The sequence below is a fragment of the Mercenaria mercenaria genome, chromosome 1 (assembly GCF_021730395.1).
Source record: "Mercenaria mercenaria strain notata chromosome 1, MADL_Memer_1, whole genome shotgun sequence".
Classification (NCBI taxonomy): Eukaryota; Metazoa; Mollusca; class Bivalvia; order Venerida; family Veneridae; genus Mercenaria; species Mercenaria mercenaria.
In genome coordinates this window covers 53,418,424-53,440,115 of record NC_069361.1, presented here as the reverse complement: position 1 = coordinate 53,440,115, position 21,692 = coordinate 53,418,424, and the positions used below count along the sequence as shown (strand labels likewise).

Below are 21,692 nucleotides of genomic sequence, written 5' to 3'. Positions count from 1 at the left end.
ATGGCCACTTCATTTAGAAGACTGGTTCCCCCTGAAATACAGTGTTCCAATATACAGTTACATCGCACCGGTGTTGGTTCTTCTCACGGTTGTATCCAACACACTGGTTTTAACAGTTCTACTGAAAAAGCACATGAGGTCGCCTACAAACGTCATACTGGCTGTTACAATTTTTTCAAATTGGTATCCTTTTCCTGGTGTGTACCATTGAGAATGCTTTACTTTATATTGCCTACCATATTTCACACAGCATCGATCTGGCTGACGGTTGTACTTGCTGCCCAGAGATATATTCGCATATGCTATTCGCAGCTAGCAGTTAAGTGGTGTACAATTGCAAATGTGATCAGAGCTACAGTGATTGTATACATAGTAGCTTTTCTATCACATCTCACGACGTTTATTGACTTTTATGTTGTCCAAGTTACTGTACAAAATTATTCGAATCCAAATGAAACTTTTAAAGGATGTTCATTCCATGAACCACAATGGGCGATGAATAACAAGGTTATGTATAAAAATACATACTTCTGGTTTAGAATAACATGTATCCATCTTGTACCGTGCATAGCGCTGATAATACTTAATGGGCTGTTGATATCTGCCATGCAGAAAGCGAAGAGGATCCGCATAAAACTTCTGAAAGCGGAAAGAGAGTCTCGAAAACTAATGGAGAGAAACAGTTCAACCTTGATGCTTGTTGCTGTTGTCGGTATCTTTTTGTTAGTTGAGTTTCCGCTTGGTATACTGATGTTCCTTTATGTCATCGATAACACAATCGATCTGAGGCTGTTTCCGGCACATGTTTATCATATTACGGCGATGTTATCGAACTTTTTCATTCTTCTGAGTTATCCAATAGATCTTGTCGTCTACTGTCTGATGAGTGGTCAGTTCAGAGAAACATTTAAAGGACTGTTTAAGAGTGGCTAAATGCCCGTTTACAGAAGTGCAAAATGGACGAAAGCTTACACAGAAAATTAAATATATCTAACGGACAAATAAGCCACACCATGAGAAAACCAACATAGTGCGTTTGCGGCCAGCATGGATCCAGACCAGCCTGCGCATCCGCGCAGTCTGTTAAGGATCCATGTTGTTCGCTTTCAAAGCCTATTGCAATTAGAGAAACTGTTGGCGAACAGGCTGGTCTAGATCCATGCTGGTCGCAAACGCACTGTGTTGGTTTTCTCATAGCGTGGCTCAAATATCGTCTTTGCTTTGAAAAAAAAAACCAAAAAACGAGTTAATGTGATAACGGAAATAGAAGCAAAACTTCGGCGAAAACAACTGGTGTCAATAATATTGCAATGTCTAAAACCTAGGCTACGCTTTATCGGCGCAGTCTGCAACCTTTAACTGATTGTTTCGAGGCACCATGCCAACTTTATAATACACACGTGTATATATTTTAGGAGAGTAAGTGTGACATTATCAAGTGATGGCTCAAAATTCCTGAAAATATTTTTCCGAGCATGCACACTGTCTGTCAACATTTAAGCATCATGTTAAATATTTACGAAATATTTGCAAGAAAAATGTCAAATAACGAAATTCTGGTGTTTGTACCTCTCGGAAAATATTCGACACAGTCTGTCGTATCAAGTTCTATAGCATCAGGCTACGGAAGGTCGTGGTTCACCAGGGCGCTCGTGATAAGTTGTACACGGAGGGCCTGGTCTTCTCCGCATTAAGTGGAAGTCGCTTACTAAATTGTTCGGTGCGACTAAACCCAACAATAAATAATAAAAGGTTTTAAGCATAACATGTAATATGAAATGTTGGATGATACTCACAGTAATAAATCATATTTCATTCATATGCTATTACACCGTTATAACAGCTATTCCGCTAAATGATAGTGCAGTCAACCTGCGTTAAGCAAATAGACAGTGGAGTCACAGTTATACTCTAATTCGATTCTCTCAGACGAGCATAAATCATTTATTGTCTCCAAACATACAAGTTCATAACCTTAAAACAAACAATACAACAAAAAGTCTAAGGTTAGGGGCATGCCGTTAAGCCGTCCCGTTTATTAAGTTTCCCTTTTACAATCCATTTTAATCGACTCAAATCTATATAATAATAACTGTCAATAATCACACAATCAGCACTTTCTTTTTACACACCAGAAATACTAAATCACCGAAATGCAATTTTTGCAAGTAGATACTGGCAAAAGATATTTATACTTTTTTACTTTTTTAGTAAATTTAAAACAGTTTTGGAAAAGCCAAAGTCAGATGTGCTGCGAGTGGGCTACTTAACCCTAACTCCTACGTGGGAGGGGGAGGTAGGAAACTCCGAGGCTCTAGATCAGCGGCTGTTTCAATCGCCTACCTGAAAGTTACCCCAATTTTGATTCTAAATCTCGTATCTTATTAAGTACGTTTTCGAGTTAACAAAAACTGAACACTTTAAATTTTAAACAGAATCACATACTGCTGAAAATAAAGTAATCATTACAATGAACTTCTTTCTCCAAAGAGTCTATTATGTTTGTAATGTCTGTGTAAAATACTGTGCGAGGAATCTGAAATAAACAAAACGATATATCAAAAATCGGTTTAATACTAAAATTTAACACATAGGTAAAAGATTAAGAAATACCAACACAATTATGAAATTCAGTTCACAAATAAAATTGCCAGATAGGAAAAACCTGTAAAGGTTCAAAAGTAATAAAAAATATTCTAATATTTTCGGAAATTTCACTAGTGGATGGCTTGAACGAAAAGTCTCGAATGACTATATTACTTTTACACATTACCTCGTGCATAATAAGCGCCAAAACTACTAATCCGTGTTATCATTGGTAATCACCATATAAGGAAAGACACGGTGTATGCACCGCAGATAAATACATTTATGCTCTAATTCGATTCTCTCAAACGAGCATAAATCATTTATCATCTCCAAATATACACCTTAACCTAAGTTCATACCCTTAAAACAAACAACACAAGAACAAATCTAAGGTTAGGGGCATGACATTAAGGCGTCGAAAAAAATAAAGAACGGGAACAAAAATGCACAACACTGAATCAGCGTAAGTTTTAAACTAATAAACACAATTACGGCAAAGGCAATTATAATGTATTTCCCTGAGATCATGTACACGGTCATCATATAAAATTACATAACGTTCATAAGGAAATGTTTTATGAATCTACACTCCTAAATTTTTTGTAACTGTAACAGATAATTTCTCAGAAATATTCGATACATACGTCTTTCGCCTTTCATTTGCCATCTCGTGTTTTGAAAAGTTTCCGAATATCATTGCAACAAGCTCATCCTTAATTTTCCAATATACACCTAATCTAACATCTCCTTAGAACCAACCTTGTATATGGCAGACAACCTTTCTCTTTGAATAAATAACAGTTTTTGCTTTTATGTAAAGATAAATGGTGGAAAAGGTGAACATCCTCAACGGTATTAATATTTCCCTTTTGAAAAGAAAGACATAAAGTATCGTACGGACAAGTAATACTTCCTGTTTATAAGATTATTACATTCTGCCCTTTCTTTGTTTGATCCCTTTTGCTAGATCGAATTAATAATTCGAAATTATCGTCTTTGAATGCAACGTGTGAGCATTTCAGGTTGCTTATTCTGATATGCGGAGAAGATCCTAGAATATTTTATGTACGCTAAACAGTAATCGTCTTAAGCTATGTGTTCCATATTCATCTGGATTCAGGCCTAAATCTGACAACATCTCCCTTAGTAACTCCCTGAACCTTGTATATGGCAGACAACCTTTCTCTTTAAATAAATAACAGTTTTTGCTTTTATGTAAGATAAATGGGAAAAGGTGAACATCCTCAACGGTATTGATATTTCCCTTTGAAAATAAAGACTTTAAAGTATCGTACGGACAGTAATATTCCTGTTTAAAGATTATTACATATGTCCTTACTTTGTTGATCCCTTTTGCTAGATCGAATTAATAATTCGAAATTATCGTCTTTGAATGCAACGTGTGAGCATTTCAGGTTGCTTTATTCTGATATGCGGAGAAATCCGGCGAAACCTATGACAATAAAAGTTAATGTTCTTAATCTGTATCAATCAACGGCATCGGGTGGATATAAAGTAAACATTTTCAAAATGACGTCATAAGTTAGAAGCTTTTTATCAGCATTTAAAACTGAAATGACTGTTTTGGATTCTCACCAATTCAGTAAAGTCGTGTGTCCACTTCAACGCGTAGAAACTATGTACTATGACTAAAATGGAGCTCTCTTTCTAATTTAATGAGACCAAATACAAAGCAATATGAATACATTGCGGATCGGTTGGCCTTGGACCGAAGAATCTCTGACGCCACTGGTAGTTGAACGTGTAGGGACGAAAATTGTTGAACCTTTGAGCTTGGGTTGCCATAGCGGATTTCTTGACGTTTCCAGATACCCCAGACATGTGATAAGGAGAATAACGTGAAGTATAGTTATCCTTGTTGAGTAACTTTCTCTTTTCATCTCGTTCTTTCAAAATTGCGAGAGCTGACTTCTCCGCTTTTTAAATTTTTCTGCGGTCATCGTCGTCGCTTGCCAAGTCGTCTTATTCGTATTCTTTGACCACGAGCCAGCCGGCCGGGGATTTTTCAGCCAATTTTATTAGTTTAATACGTCGATTAAGCTTCTTTCTGATATGAACACAAACGTCAGTAATATCACAGTTCTCTAAAGGATTTGTAAGACACTCGAGTTTCTGAACGAGAGATAGTTACTCATAGTTAAAGTCAAATTGATCTTGTAAGCCTTTAGATTTCAAAGACGCAGGTTTCACAACACACTGCGTCGTGGAAAAATCCCTTTTTATTTCTGTAAACTTCCTGTCGAAGTAAGCTTTCAGGTCGTCAAGCTCCTGAGACATGATTTCGAAGTCCAAACCAAAAAATTTATTAGTGGATGGCCTGAACGTAAAGCCTCGAATGACTATATTACTTTGATTGGATCTGACGTCATCATCATGGAATCCAGGATTTGTTGTTGTTAACGATATTTTGCAAGTTGGTATCAACCCAAACCATAAAAGAAGTATCTATCGGCTACAAAAGCCGAATCAGCAAATTTATCCCTTTTAAGAGGCCAAACTCTAGAACGCATCATGGGATCTGTAAAGTCAATTGCAAACCGTGGTCTCTACCGTGTTCACAAACCACAATACAAAATGTAAATAGAAAATAGAAAACTCCGGAACCTATTATGGGATCTGGCCAGTTTTGGAATTGAACCGAGATATATTGCCAGTACAAGTTATATGCAAGTTTGATTAAAATCAATTGTAAAATGTGGTCTCTATCGTGTTTACAAGTAATTTTTGACGGACGGACGAAGGCGATCACAAAGGCCTACCTTGTTACTATGTGTCAGGTGAGTCCAACACACTGATAGAATATATTTATGTCTCCCCACCCCTATCCCCAAAATGGGGGAGACATATTGTTTTTGCCCTGTCCGTCCGCAAGGCCGTTAGGCCGTCCGTCAGTCCATCAAATTTCATTTCCGATCAATAACTGGAGAACCATTTTACCTTAAACCTTCAAACTTCATAGAATTATTGTTTTTTAGGGTCACTCTATCCAAGGTCAAGATCACAGGAGTCTGAACATGGAAAACCATTATCGATCAATTATATTCTATAGAATCACTTGACAGTGAATGATGAAACTTCATAGGGTGCTTAAACATGCAAAGTAGATGACCCCTTTTGACTTTGGAGTCACTCTGTTTAAGGTCAAGGTCATAGGGGCCTGGATATTGAAAACCGTTTCTGACGAATAAGTAAACGTAAGAACCCTTGATCCAGAACGTTGAAACTTCACATACTGACTTGACATGTAGAGTAGATGACCCCTATTGATTTCTGAATCACTTGACCCAGAACTTTCATACGATGACAGGAATCCGAGTATGGATGACCCTTATTCTTTCTGGGGTCATCTGAGCCAAGGTCAAAGTCACTGAGGCCTGAACATGGAAAAACTTCTTCCAATCAATAACTGCAGAACAACTTGACCTAGAATGTTGAAACTTCATAGGATGATTGGACATGTAGAGTAGATGATCCCAATTGATTCTGGGGTCACTCAAACAAAGGTCAAGGTCACATTGGCCTGAACTTGGAAAACGGTTTACTTGAGAACAACATGACCCAGAATGAAGAAATTTCATAGACTGGTTGGAAATGCCAAGTAAATGATCCTTATTAATTGCTGAATCGCTTGATCAAAGGTTAAGGTCACAGGGACCAGAACACGGAAAACAGTTTCCGACCAATAACTTTAGAATCATTTGACCAAGAACCTTCAAATTTTATACGATAAAAGGAATTACAATAAAGATAACCGTTACTATTTTGGGGTCACTTGAGCTAAGGACAGAGTCACAGAGGACTGAACATGGAAACACTCTTTCCGATCAATAACTAGAGAACCACTTGTTCCAGAATGTTGAAACTTCATAAGATATTGGAAATGCAGAATAAATGAACCCTACTGATTTTGGGGTCACTCGATCAAAGATCAAGGTGACATGGGCCTGAACATGAAAAACGGTTTACTTGAGAACAACTTGACCTTCATAGGATGGTTGGACATGCCAAGTAGATGATCCCATTGCAGCCAACCATTAGTGTCTCTTTGACTTTCGCTGGTATTCCCTGTTGACTTCTTGCCTAATACGACTATACGACTGCGTATTTGGAGAGACAGGGGCTTTTCTAAAAAAAAAAAAAAAAAAAACATCTTCTAGACTTAGTTTGAAAATTAATTCCCCCTTTCGAAAGTAGAAGGATAAATTGTAAATATTATTGTTTGATGATGGCTGTCGGTCGGTCTGTAGACCAATCGGCATTCCTCATACCTTTATATTATTTTATCCCTCTTGACTGGGTAAAAGAAGAGTTCCCCCCTTGATTTGGTAAAAAATGGTTTAAAATGTTTCTGAAATAAAAGAAATTTTAACTATAATAGCCAAACTGAAGCTGTTCATGCCCATTTACCAGAAGCTGTCAACCACTGCCAAATGACACTTTGATTTGGCTCTAGCCAAAAAAAAAATTCCAGGACAGTCTTATGAATATAAGGTTATCATAACCATGGCCGTAAATTGATAACTGCAATCTTTTTATAAATAATGGAATTCGGCCTTATTAAAAACAAAACATTTTAAGGCCTAAATAAAGGAGAGGTTACAGACAGACTAAATAGAGACAATTATTACGAACACAATGTTTGAATTTAGGAAGGACACTTATAATCAAGCATGTAGGAAATAGTATATTATTGCAAGTCATGGCGGGCAAGGGGTTGAAAACTTGAAAATTCCTAAAAAATGATTTGATATATTTAATTATAATATGACAGCATAAGACTTAAATCTATACAATGCTGTTAAAAAGTTGAAATCTCAGCGTAAACTTTGATTTTTGTACACGTACCGTCAGTCCTAGATGGATAGATGACGATTTCTGTTTAAACTAGCTTTGAATACCTCATGTAATATTTCAGACTTGTCTGGCTTAAAACAGTTTGGGAAATCGACCTAAGCATACATTGGTTTTACTCAACAATATCTTATTAGAGATAATCACTAGGATCTATAAATATTTCGATAAACAAACAAATATAAATCCCTAAAAAGTACACCAACATTTTTTAATCTGAAAACATACCCAGGCCAGACACCCTGTGTATGTGAAATTGCTTACGATCGCAAAAGTGCATTTTATTTTGAAGTCTCGTTGGAATGGCAACAGAAGCAGATACACGTGGACATCTTTTATTTGGCGCTAAGCGAAATGAAAAGTCTAGGACAATCTCACGAGTATAAGGCTCTCATAATCTTGTGTCTTTCCAAACCCATGTTGCAAAACACATCACATTCTGAATTTAAGGTAACTGTTAACCTCCATTCTATGGTTTTGACTAGGCTTACGCTTTTCTTCATTACCTCTTAATTAAAGCTGTTCTTGACTTGCAGATTACTGAAACTGTTTATTATATAATGAATTTTAGAATGTTACATTATTCTTACATTATAATGACTGAAATTCAATTTTCGCAATGGCACACAACGCAGATAAATACTAATGTACATTACCAGTCTCACATAATACTCCAGTGTAACCGTCAGTAGTACAAGAACTTGCGAAGGCATCCGTGTTACCCAGACCTGAACAGATGCAGCAAATCAGGCATGGGTCACTTCACAGGACAACAAACTTTAATAACGTCATACCTGTACAAAATAATAGGGCTAAAATCTGAGCCTTCAATGAAGTGAATCGCTTTTAATACCAAAAATCAATGATCAATTAAATACTAAACAATTTAGAGATAAATTTAGTGTGATGGACCATACAAAATTGATGATAGAATTCTAGTGTCAAGAATATACAAGGGGAATGTGATTATTTACATTTATTTACATCTACGTTTATGAAAGTTTTATGCTTTTTGATTTAGATATATCGATATGTATCCGTAGTACTGTCGTATAAACATTTATAAAGTACGCAGATACAGATACATTTTGTATGTTTAGAGGTGAATTTCTTTTAATCAAACGAAATCAATTTAGTAATACCTAATACATTCGTCTGGATACAGTGTGGCTCAGTGCTAACGCTGTAAGTAAACAGAACGTATACGAGTACTAAATAAAAGCTTCTATGATTATAAAATAGTTACGCCGGTACATACAATTATTCCCAGATATACATAATGGCACTGGCTTTGCTGTGTGTTCGATCTGATTTTAAATAGCAAAACAACAAGCAATAATTTAAGAAGTGAATATTAAATGTCTGATTTATGGTACTTGTTACAACTCATTTTGTCGTCAACTTGATTTTCAATTCTTGTTACTATTTTAATTCGGGGACCTATCGGCCATGCAGAACAACAGAAATATGTGCATAAATACGATGTTTCCGGCATCTGGCTGACTACAAGACGTTTCAGACACGAAAAGTATTTGGTCAGACACAAATGCAGGAAATTTACTTTAATTCGGATGAAAGGCAAAAAAAAAATATATAATATCAATTTTAACAATTGGTCTGACATAATCTTTGACTTCCCATTAATAAGAGAAACACGGCAAAAAAAATGAAACGCTGCGAAATTGGTAAATACCTAGGATCGGTTACCCAAAAGAATCAGTTGCATAAGCGCATAATGCGTGTCGTCCTGTTTAAGATATAGTAAGCGTCCAAATGACAGAAAAAGTATACACATACGATCTCAAAGCTACTTAACTGATAGCAGATTTTGGAATTCAGGAAAGACCCACCAAATCAAATGTCTGTAGCATAGAATCATCACAGCAACAACTCTTAAAATAGATACTAGGTATTATTATTATTATTGTCGGACAACTTCATTAACTGGAAGGAAACCTGCAATATTTCATTCCATATTTTGTGTGAAAAAAAAAGAACAACACAAAAAAATGGAAAGTCAGCGCGGTTATGAATTCGCTAACTGAGGGAAGCATAAAGCAAGTATTTCGGTGACTTACTAAACATTAACAAAAAAGCAGGCAAATTGTTCGCTACATAAAACCAACTTATATAACGCCTTGACCTACATAATTTTGTTTTGGTGATGCTATAATGTAGCGTCAATATAACTTGTTAGTTAAGAACTTGAAAAGCCATTATATTAAAGGCAGCTGCAAATGATGACGTTTAAGAGTCAATATGACATGTCTTTGGTGGTGATCTTGTAATGCATTGTTCCTATCATTATCAAGGCTACATTTCTACCGATGTATAAATGGTAAGGTACTATGCAAATGGCTTGAACAACCCAATGATTATGAAAGAAAATGCGTTACATGAGAATTGTTCAAACAGTTTTGGCAATATAAATTTAATGGTCGTCCTAACCTTAATTGAAACTGGCGATATATTTTAAACATGATTCAATTCAGAAAAGATAGTCAGATTTTAATATCATATTTTATTACTATGTAATGAAACGACATGCGTGAATTTACAATACATATTTAGAGATTTCCTTCAAATGTAAATAATTTTTAAATCAGGAAGATACAATATATCTGCCACTGCAGTCATTGTATCATTTCCTTCTTTACTATCATTGTGTAAAATATAGTTTTACAAGTACACTCAAAAAATGAATGACACTTCCCTTTTCAGGATCAATGAGATTAGCGTATTACATTGATTGGTCAGGTATTTTTCAGCTCAGTTTATTGCCTTCAAATTTGATTAAATATTGACATGGATAAAATGAATTAATATCATAAATCTGGTTTGAATTTTCAAATTTCTGCCGTACCATAGTAAATATTCAGGTACTTATATAGAGAGATATAAGTGTTGCTATTTGTAAAACAGGAAGTCATAATGACTCAATAATAAATTCATAAAACATAGTGAATAAGTCACATATCGTACCTGTAAGTATACCGTCAGATACATTTATTTTTTATGATTTTGTCTTTTCGTTCGTAATTTTTGTTCGTAAATTAGGTAAGTTATGAAAAGTTATCATTTTCTAGAATATTTGAGGGAATGAATCTGTTTTACTTGCTTTGGCATCATATCTTCTTCTTCACACTATTATCAATAGAACACGACTGTCTTCTTCTTCCCACTATTATCAATAGAGCACGACTGTATTCTTTAAAACCCCGCCCGCTTAGCTCAGTAGGTAGAGCGTCGGTCTACGGATCGCTGGGTCGCGAGCTCGATCCTCGGGCGCGGCGTATGTTCTCCGTGACTATATGATAAACGACATTGTGTCTGAAATCATTAGTCCTCTACCTCTGATTCATGTGGGGAAGTTGGCAGTTACTTGCGGAGAACAGGTTTGTATTGGTACAGAATCCAGGAACACTGGTTAGGTTAACTGCCTGAAATACTGTTGAAAAACGTCGTTAAACGCAAAACAAACAAACAAAGAATTCTTTAAATATGGATGTAAGGTTGCCGAGTAGTTATGAACGCTGACTGCAAATCCCTTGCCCCTCACCGTTGTAGGTTCGATACTAAGCAGGAGTGTAGTAGAATTCTTCAGGGAGAAAGGCATGCAGCTGGCCTACGAAAGGTCGGTAGTTCTACCCAAATGTCCGTGATGAAATAATCTTGGATGGGCTCTTTATGTCTTCCTACACCCCTAAAGCCATATGACCTAAAGTATGTGACGCTAAACCCTTTCGGAAAACAAATTAAATAGGATGTATAACATCAAGCCAACATGTTGGAAATGAAATTGCTTCCTTAAATGTATCTAGGCTGTATATAATGCGGGACGAGTTGTGCCTAATCAAAACTTCTTCAGTTGACTCTAACTGCTGAAAGAGATTCAAAATACGATGATTATTCATTTTCAGGATAATACTACAAAGAATTGCAATAGCGCATGATATGTTGTAAATGTGACTTTGCCCAAGTCAAATGATAAGTTATTTTAGGTAGAAATATGTGTATAATATGCATGCTCATCATTGTCCGGCAATTCATCAGGACTTACATTAATCTGTTAATTTGCAGTTCTACTTATTGTATCATGATTATAGTGCACAATAGATGTATATCATTGATTTCTTAGTTTTATTTAATTGAACTATCGTGTGTTTTATTTTTATAATGCTAATATTGTTTTGGGCTGGTTCTAAAAGACAGTGAGAACATGCATAGCAAATATTATGGTAATAAAGTAAAAATGAAGCAAGCATAACATCCAAGCCAGCAAAACATATTAGACTCAGTTTGACTGAGTCCGTTAATTTGAGATGATGAAATTTACAACAGTCCAAATGTCATCTAACACTAGCTTAATTCTATTCTCACACAAACGTCGAATGGACTCCATGATTACAACGGGCCAGAAAATATAGCAATACTCAACCGTTTATTGTATGTTATAGTGACATAAGGCATACTTCATGTTTATGTACTTCATAGAACACAATCAATTGTATGTATAGATAATATGTACTTTGGCGGAAAAAGATACAGAAGAACAATATAGTATAGATTTGATAAAAGATAAATTACACATAATATATTTTGTCTTCCATTATGCAGTATTTATTTGTAAAACACGAAACTAAAACTGTAGACGATCTGTTCACTGTGTTTGCCCTGAAGCATAATTATTGTATAAAGAAAGAAAATAAAATATCTTGAATTCTGTGTACAACATTTAAACAAAATAGTTATTCATGTAGGTTTTGTTCTTCAACATTTTACCAAAACCTTGGAGGAGGTGCATTATTGTATTTTATTTCACAAGCCCAACATTTCCTGTGTTTATGACCACCTACATGCGGCTTTAATCCATTATCTTTCTTTTCTTTAACAATTGGAATTTCTTGAACATCTGGAATATCTTCGCTGGGTTCATCTACAGAGTCTTTACTAAAGTTTTTATCAACCTTTGGTGCTTCCGTATCTGTTCCTTTCTCATGACAACATATCAATTTTTTACTGAGTACAAACTCGGATAAAGCATAAAGTCCAACGACAGTCAGAATGCCAAGAACTGTTCCCAGTGCACCAAAGCCGATGCTGTTTCCGATCTTGTATTTGTAACATAGCTGTTGTTTTGCTCGCCCAAGGAAACAGTCACATTCAGAATAACGCATATGTGAACTGGCCTAAAACATAGAAAACAACATTTCAAGGAAACACATTATCAACTGCTATAATTTAAATACTGTTTCCTCACACATATAATGTAACTACAGCACAGTGTGTTAGATACATTAATCAATAGTAATGTTAACGTTTTTGCTTAGAACTCAAGTTTCTACTTGTCTGTCATATGTAATGCAATATACAAGTAGTTTGTGTATTACAAAGGCATATTTAGTTTGATTTTAGCTTTCTAGATTGGTTGGTGTACCAGTACTCACGTCAATTACATCTCATGCTTTCACGTTAGAAGTGGCTCCATATTGGTTGCGTTCAATATGCCGATGCTTTCGTAGATTCTGCCTTAACGTTTTACTATTTATAAAGACAAAATGTTTCTGTTACGAATATATACGTTAACCGGGGTTATTTTCGAAATCATCCGTAAATTTGGATTTTTTCTTTGTGGTTCTTTTGCCTGTACTATTGTTGGATCTCAAATATTGTAAATCAGCGTATAATTATTAAAAACCTTTCATGCAGCGTAAAATATCAAGCACAAAATATTTGTTATTCAAGAGGCTGACATCATTAACATATCTTTATAGTCACTTACAATGTAAGACGAATTGACAAAGGATTCGTCTTGCTTCCTGTATGCACAGTTCACCCCTTCCCACCCATCGACACATGTGCACGTGTAGTATGTACCATTATGATTCTCACATATCCCATTGTTCTTACAAGGTGTAGACTTGCACGGATCTATGCCTTAAATAAACAAATGTATATTTCTATTTCTTCTTAGTTTGATAAACAAATTAAACTAATTGTAGTAACATATGACAATTATTCAACAAATTTTTAAAGACATCTATAAATATTTATGAAGAAAACAACCTCACCGATCATATATCTGCATACCTAGCATTTGTTTAATGTTTCTAATTGTTTTGTTAAAAGCTAATAACTATATTTGAATTATATGCTAATCATTCAACAAAATATACCTCTAAACATTTAAGAAGAGAATAACTCCATTAATCATGTTTCTGCAAGAAATGTACTATATACCTGTTTGGCAAATTTCTCCTGTGAATCCTGGTAGGCATGTACAACTAAATGAGCCCAGTTGGTCAGTACAATTCCCACCGTTTAAACAAGGACCGTGTACGCACTCATCGGTATCTGAAAAGGTACTCTTACAATAGAAGGTTTTGTTTTTTATGCGCAGGAATGAAGAAATGTCACAAGATAAAGCCGTGGTCAGTTTATTATTTCAGATGGTATCACAGATAAACATACAACGAAGTTCAATATCAAATTAAACCATTTATGACGGAGTAGAGCAGAGAAAGCTTGATTTTGCAATTGAAGTGGTAATTGAACAAAGGATCTTGTGAAAGTACTTAATTTCTTTAATGTAAGAACATCTTACACGTTATTTAAAGAATGAATATTACTCAATATTTTCTTCGTAGACTTTTTTCCCCGACACTATATGTTAGGTTTTTCTGTTTTCTAAAAATTACGGTTTTTGCACCAGTTTCTTTTTTGAACTAAGATAAGGGTGGCAAATGTTCTAGATTAGATTTAGCTTACAATACAAAATATTTATTACCTATTTCACACTGATCTCCACTGTAGCCGTGGACACAACCACAAAAGAAGCTGTTGATCAGATCAAAGCATGTCCCATTGTGAAAACAAGGTCCACTCTTGCATTCATCTATGTCTTAAATTTGCAATCATTGAAGAATGGTTATATCTGATTTTCCCTTTTGATCTGTATCACTTTATACTTAATTCTTTATCTAGCAATTCAAATAATTTTTATCAAATAAATATCAAACAGATGCATGTCTTTCTTCCATCTTGTATGTCATATGTACTTTAAATTCGCGTATAATTTGTTTCAATGAAACTAAAAATATTTAAATTCACAACAATATTATTTTTAAATGCAGATGCAAAATTAGTTGTTGTATAAAGAGAACTGCCACCAATTGCCCTACCTGTTTGACAAACAATCCCAGAGTATCCTGGCACGCATTTACAAGTATAACCGTTTACTAGATCATGGCATGTTCCATTGTTCAAACATGGCGTACTTTGACATTCATCTATGTCTGTGATGTTACAGAAAATATTGTGTAATATGTTACATGTTACGGCTTAACAGCGAAATTATTTTCAAATCTGTATAATATTGTCGTTTCAGAACGATATAATGATAACTAATTAATTTGCAGCATTTACCGTGGAATTAAGACGACTTGTTAACAGACTAAAAAGGTGAAAATGTATTAATTCTTTAGTTTAAAAATGTGCACGTCCAAAGTAGTCGTAAACAAACAAAAAAAAACCAACTTCGTTTTAAAGCCTCATCCTGTTACGTATTAATGTTTAAAAGGAGACAACAGCATTGCAAGTCTTTGGAAGTATGACGAAAAGCAACATATATAATACTTTATTGTATCTTTAATGAATGTCTTACCAATCTCACAAGCAGATCCGGTAAAACCTGGGCTGCAGGTACAACTGTAACCATTAACTGCATCATTGCAAGTTCCATTGTTTAAACACGGTCTGCTTATACACTCGTCTATATCTGCAAAACAATAATCATGGAATTATTTCTTAAACATGCATTTCTTTATTCTTGGTTCACTCGACAGCAGAATTACAATTTAAATATTTTGAACTGAAATGAAATCTACACACAAAGAAAGACTTAGCTTAAGTATATTTAAACAAATTTGATATTTTATCAAATATCACCAATATTCAAAATATCGTTTGACAAGGTCCATGGTTTTATCAGTAAAGTAATTGAAAGGCTGTTCGTATGCTGTAGCTATACATTACACATAATTTACTCGGTTTTCATTAACGTAAGTGAATTGCTTTGGAGTAAGAATGGTCCATTCATTTATGATATTATTTCTTGATTTAACTTAATATCATATTCGCATCAAAGAATTGGCATGCTCTTTTTTGCAAGTTCAGCTAACAAACCCTCATTCGAAAACCAGTCGTGTTTGAATTTTTTACCTCGACAGTGTTTCTCCATAGATGGTCCACAAGGTCTGAAAACCTACCTATTTCGCAGATAGAACCGGTAAAACCTGGTGGGCATGAACATGTGAATTTATTCACGTGATCAAAACATTTCCCGTTATTTTTGCAAGGCCTATCTTTGCATTCATCCACATCTGAATTGGTAAAAAAAGAATGTAAACAATTCATGGAAAATGAAAAAAGGATGCAATCTGTTTCATGTCTGAATAATATATAATGATTTTCGTAAGACGATACATGAAAAACAAAAGAAAAGTGGTAACTGAGAAAAAATTACACAATATGTAAGTCTTTTCTTCACAATCGATGTTAGAATACATATTCCATTGATGTACACTGCAATATTTTTGTTTGTTTTGTAGATTTAACGTCGCACCGACACATGATAGGTCATATGGCGACTTTCCAGCTTTAATGGTGGAGGAAGACCCCAGGTGCCCCTCCGTGCATTATTTCATCACGAGCGGGCACCTGGGTAGAACCACCGACCTTCCGTAAGCCAGCTGAATGGCTTCCTCACATTAAGAATTCAACGCCCCGAGTGAGGCTCGAACCCACGTCGATGAGGGGCAAGTGATTTGAAGTCAGCGACCTTAACCACTCGGCAACGGAGGCCCCAACTGCAATATTTTATAATAAACTGATAGACATAACGTGATTAGTACATCAACAGTAGATGATATCGATCTAGGATAACGCAAGCTATTATTATTACCTTTCTCACAGAGTATACCCTCAAAGCCAGCAGAACAAGTGCAGTAGAAACCATTTACAATAGTTGTACAAGTAGCATTGTTCTGACATGGTTTACTCAAACATTCATTCAATTCTGAAATTCAATAAAAGTCAGATTTCAATATTCAACGGAAGGCAAAATAATTCTTAGAGAGCACTATTTTGAAGTACTAATGTGTAATATTTATCCACTCGCATGTTCCAAAGAATATTGCATTCTGCACCGCTGCTTGAAAAATTGAATTGCATACCAGCTTGTTCTGTCTATCTCGTTATTGCAATTTTAATTAGTCTCCTTGTTAACAAGAAAAGCTAATGGTATTCTTAACCGGTGATAGAAATTGATAATTAAAAGACTTTTTAGGTATAATTGCATGTTGGTTCAGAACATAACTTTGAAAAAAACGGATAATTCAAAAATTGATAGAAGCACATGCTTGTTTTAATCATTTTCTCGGGTCAATATTGCATACAATGTCAATTGAAGGCTTAAAATACAGCCGTGGGAGAAAGATAACGCAATAAATTACCAGTTTCACATAATACCCCGGTGTAACCGTCAGCACAAGCGCATGTGAAAGCAGATGTAGTACCGACACGTGTACAAGTGCCACAATTCTGACATGGATCACTATCACATGGATTCACATCTAAAATCACGAAATTTCCATGAAGACATAAAGAAGTACAATAAAGTAGTGTGACTATTGGAAATTATAATAGCTAAATTAACATTTTTTTAAATTATGATTAAAACTAATTAATTCATAGTAAAGCAGATGTGTTATCAACATACATAATTCCTGATGCTAATTATCAAGCAATGTATCAAGAGAAATGTCTACGAATATGCCGCTTTATGTAATTCCAAATACCGCCAATGAAATAAAGACATTATTTTGTCATGTTAACATTTCATAAAAATATAGGAAAAGAGTTGTAGATTCAATCTATATTTGTGTGTTTTACCTTGCGTAATGTTATTCTAAAAATAAGTAGATATATGTTTTCTTTGTACATAGTGTTAGGCTATCATACTAGAATCATTATCTTTAAAGCAAATGCCGAAAATCAATATACCTAATACATTCATCTGGATACAGTGCGAGCCGGTATCAATGCTGGAAGTAAAAGGAAGATGAGCAATTTATAAGCAACAGGATCTATTCAAATAAGTTCGCCAATATATGTAACTTATATTAGTTTCGCATCATCCATCCGTTCATGTAATGCAAATCAAAGTCGGTTTACACTTAGAGATCACCAGATTCGCTGTTTATGTGACTTAAAGTATCAACACAAACAAGCAAAGCAAAGATATCAGTATTTATAAAAATACTGAAGGTTTGTTTAATGCTTCTCTAAAGTAATTCAGGTTGTTACATTTATCAGTTTACTTATTTCATGCTTACTTCTCGTTAGTGAGCTACGGGTCATACGCACCGTCAAGATAGAAATTTTAGTTAACAACCTATGTGTTTCCCAATTCTATCTGATTACTAATAATATCAAGTTTTCATTTCTTTCAGCTGAAATTACAAGAAAACAGCTAACTATGGACAAACTTCATCAATTTTGCCCATTGTGTTGACGGAATGTTTGCCATTTAAAATATAAAGGCAAGTAAAAAGAAACACTATTGGTAAAATGATTAGGTTCAGTTACCCATAAGAATCAGTTGCGACCGCGCAAAATGCGTGTCGTCCAGTTTGAGTATTAGAAGGAGTCCATGTGACAGTAAATGTATACATATCCGACTGTCCGGCTACAGAACTGATTGTAGATTTTTGGACTCCAGGAGGTCCAGCTAAATCAAATGATTCTAAGCTGAAATATTTATAAATATGCATATGAATAAGTGTATGCATGGAAGATAGAGGTCCTGCATGGTTTACGTATCTTTTTTTTTATACTATTTTCAAATAAACTTAACACAAAAGACACCACCCATAATAACACGTTATTAATAGATAGATATCTTAAAACACCCGCCCGCTTAGCTCAGTAGGGAGAGTGTTGGTCTACGGATCGCGGGGTCGTGAGTTCGATCCTCGGGCGGGGCGTATGTTCTCCGTGACGATTTGAGGAAAGACATTGTGTCTGAAATCATTCGTCCTCCATCTTTGATAATTCATGTGGGGAAATTGGCAGTTACTTGCGGAGAACAGGTTTGCACTGGTACAGAATCCAGGAACACTTGTTAGGTTAACTGCCCGCCGTCACATGACTGAAATACTGTTGAAAAACGGCGTTAAACCCAAAACCAAACAAACAAAACAAAGATATCTTAAAATGCTTATTACGTAGCACCGCGTGATTCTACAAAGTAGGCGACTACGGATTGACTTCCAGCTTGAACATCTATATCAACAGTTCCTGAAGGTGTTGGAACAACGAATAGGGGTCTGTCATTACACTGTCGTGAAGGGATGTCTGGAGTTTCGACCAAAAACTATAAAATAGAAAAGAAGTAAACAAAAGAACTGTATGTTATTTCTCCTGGAAAATACTTCAGGTAACCAAACGAACATAATTTTAATGCAATGTGTAAAGTCTACTTCACAGATGTATCTAGCCAAATGACCGAATTTTAACGATGTTCTTTAAAACATGCCTACGAAATTTAATCGATAAAGAAAGTACACGTTTACTGAAGATCAATTGATCTTACAGTTTTATTTTCTTTTCATTGTAATTGAAAACATTTAAGTAAAAAAGTCTACCTGAACAGGTACACTGGACAAAACATCTGTAGATGTGTATGTGCTTCCATCCAGTCTGATTGTCGAGAGAGGTCTGTCTTCGATCATAATAGCTACTGCATATATTCCTCCTGCTTTGTGAATTGCATTTAATGTCAACGTACACGCACTCTTAAAACAAATTCTCAGAATCAAATATAGTCTACCGATCTGACGATTAATTTATTTGATGGCATTGTTCAAAAGATGATTTAAAGTGATAGCTAAAAGCAAAAACGAAACGTTGTATATAGACTTTAGAGACTAATGTCCACTCTTTTTTATCTTCACAGAACAATTTATCCATGACTTGTTCACAATAAATCTTTAAGATATTTAAATAGAATTATTTTAACATAAACTTGATGACAAGTATCATGTAGCATTTTTTAAAGACTGACAGTGTGCTCTCTATACATTAAAGGCACCAGTTACCTCATTTAATACAGCATAAGGAATTGCATTGCAAGCGGAATCACACTCAATGCCGTTTGCCCATCTACAACGTATGTTGTCACCGTCCGCATCAGACACTTGAAGTTTTATCGTTGTAGTACATCCAGATTTGATACTATAAAATTGTGTATAATATTCTTAACGACTTATTGATATTAGGCCTAAAAAAAAATTCTTTGTTTCCGGTAACATGCTCAAAAAATTTAGGGTAGGTAGGTCGGAAATTTTTTTTTTTTTGGAATTTTTTTTTATTAAGGGAGACTTTTCGGAAATTATTTTTTTGTCAAAAAATGATTACAAATAAGGGGGTTATGCCTTTAGAGCATCAGTAAGTTGATTTCTAACATCACTGGCCATGTTTAAAGCATAAAAAGTGCAGTTTTGCATCTTTTTGTTAAAAAGTTGAAAAAAATATTCTCCAAGGCCATAAAAACATTTAGGGTCGGGCCAAAACTTTAGGGTGGGTCGGGATACCGGAAACAAACAATTTTTTTTACGCCTTACGAAAACTTATTTTTATAAACTCTGTATGAAGATACTTTGGAAACATAGAATGTGACCAAGCAAAGAATAGAAGGTTCAGTTCGATTGTTGCAATCATGTTGTTGAATGTTTTAAGGATTAGCATGTCGACATATTTCAGTTTGTCTTTACACTTCATGACAAGTACAACAGAGAATTTTTTCTCCTCATGTAAATTATAATATCCTATTTATGTGTCAGTACGTTTTATGGGTATTGAAAACTTCCGAATATATTGCTTTTTTCATTTTAGTCGTGGAATGCCATTAGTTTGTTCAAATTATTATGTATGATGTAAACGGTGATCAGCCTCAGGAAGATTGTGTTAAATCAATCTATATGTATATCAAGATAATAAAAAAAATGAATTTTACGCTTCGCTATCTTATATATTCGTCGAGTCTGACATGAACAATTCGATACCTGTATAGCGGAAATCCGGTGTAAATTGGACTTGTATTTGGTCTTCCTGTATCTGACCTTGTTCTTAAATCCACCTCGGTTGCAATATTCCAATCATCATTTCCTCCTGAACCATAATCTAGACTTATCCAGCAGCAATCACTGAATCTAAAATAACATAATTCACAATCAGCATCTCCTGCAAGCAAGATTTATTTAAGTAATTTAAAGATAAGTAAAATATAAAACACGTTTACTCAAGTCGCCTTTAAGTGATTGATTAATTATTCCAATATTCAGTCAGTTATCTTACTGACTTATCGGGATATGTGATATTTCAACCTTAAATGTACGAAAATAAACACACTTACTGTACTGTAAATTTTCCGGTGTTTGGAAACGTGTATGTGAACGTATATTCTCCGTACTCCCAGCGATGTGTTATACTTGCTGAACTACAAATGTAACCAGCCGAGGAGATAGTGGTGCTACGGCCACATCCTGCTGTACAGACCCATTCATAGGTGTCTCCGTTAACATACTGGCCCACTAATGCGTTTGTGCATCCAGCACCGCGACCCTCCCTCCAACCCAACTTGTATGTAAATTCGACCTACCAAATAGACAAATAATGTTGTCAATTCAAGTATACGAAAATGTGCAGTTAGTGATAATATTTTAAGTACTAGTTCATCAAATGTATTTTTGGTATTTAGAAATGTAGTGTTCTGATACATACACAGTTACATAGTAACTTGAAATTCATACAGCAAATCAATTTGATTGAAATGAAATAAGACAAAAGTACTGTCTCCGTAAACAAACCTCTAAATTGTTTTCTGTTGGCTTCCAGCTTATAGTTCCGCCGCGAAAATGATTACCCTTACACACGGCTATCAACATCAAGACCGTTGCAAACGACGCTGCTGAGTTTGGACGTGTCATATCCTTAAACAAGGAAAGAACAAAATGCGGTAGTGGATGTCAGATTAACATTTATACTCGGATATCAAAGTTTAGGTAATGCGTAAGAGGCTGTAAATAACAAACTTCAACGAATGGAAATATATGTATAAGCGGCGTATCGAAATGTCTTTATCAATAATCTGGCTTTATCAATAATTGTTG

At 35.0% G+C, this 21,692-nt stretch overlaps 2 protein-coding genes across 2 annotated transcripts; one reads left to right on the top strand and one right to left on the bottom strand.

Moving 5' to 3' along the window:
- Nucleotides 1-933, top strand: LOC128558414 (sex peptide receptor-like). The gene has a single exon (XM_053547475.1). It carries the CDS (start codon nucleotides 1-3, stop codon nucleotides 931-933), a length of 933 nt encoding a protein of 310 aa, XP_053403450.1.
- Nucleotides 934-11,861: 10,928 nt separating this feature from the next.
- On the bottom strand, nucleotides 11,862-21,521 carry LOC123537577 (integrin beta-like protein C). The gene is made up of 17 exons (XM_045321397.2): nucleotides 21,390-21,521; nucleotides 20,936-21,177; nucleotides 20,586-20,732; nucleotides 19,620-19,755; nucleotides 19,167-19,316; nucleotides 18,747-18,895; nucleotides 18,109-18,270; nucleotides 17,524-17,564; nucleotides 16,974-17,093; nucleotides 16,424-16,537; nucleotides 15,729-15,842; nucleotides 15,125-15,238; nucleotides 14,643-14,756; nucleotides 14,249-14,362; nucleotides 13,702-13,815; nucleotides 13,244-13,398; nucleotides 11,862-12,650 (listed from the first exon to the last, which is right to left on the bottom strand). Exons 1-17 carry the CDS (start codon nucleotides 21,507-21,509, stop codon nucleotides 12,240-12,242), a joined length of 2,517 nt encoding a protein of 838 aa, XP_045177332.2. The 5' UTR covers nucleotides 21,510-21,521; the 3' UTR covers nucleotides 11,862-12,239.
- Between the last annotated feature and the right edge of the window lie 171 nt (nucleotides 21,522-21,692).

What these genes read in the sequence shown, in the direction of transcription:
- LOC128558414 (XM_053547475.1), top strand. Translation starts at nt 1, where the DNA reads ATGGCCACTTCATTTAGAAGACTGGTTCCCCCTGAAATACAGTGTTCC.
- LOC123537577 (XM_045321397.2), bottom strand. Translation starts at nt 21,509, where the DNA reads ATGACACGTCCAAACTCAGCAGCGTCGTTTGCAACGGTCTTGATGTTG. An exon ending in GTAGAATCACGCGGTGCTAC is followed by an intron (nt 18,271 to 18,746) that starts GTAATAAGCATT and finishes TAAATATTTCAG; the next exon opens with CTTAGAATCATTTGATTTAG. An exon ending in TTGTCAATTCGTCTTACATT is followed by an intron (nt 12,651 to 13,243) that starts GTAAGTGACTAT and finishes TCTATGTTTTAG; the next exon opens with GCCAGTTCACATATGCGTTA.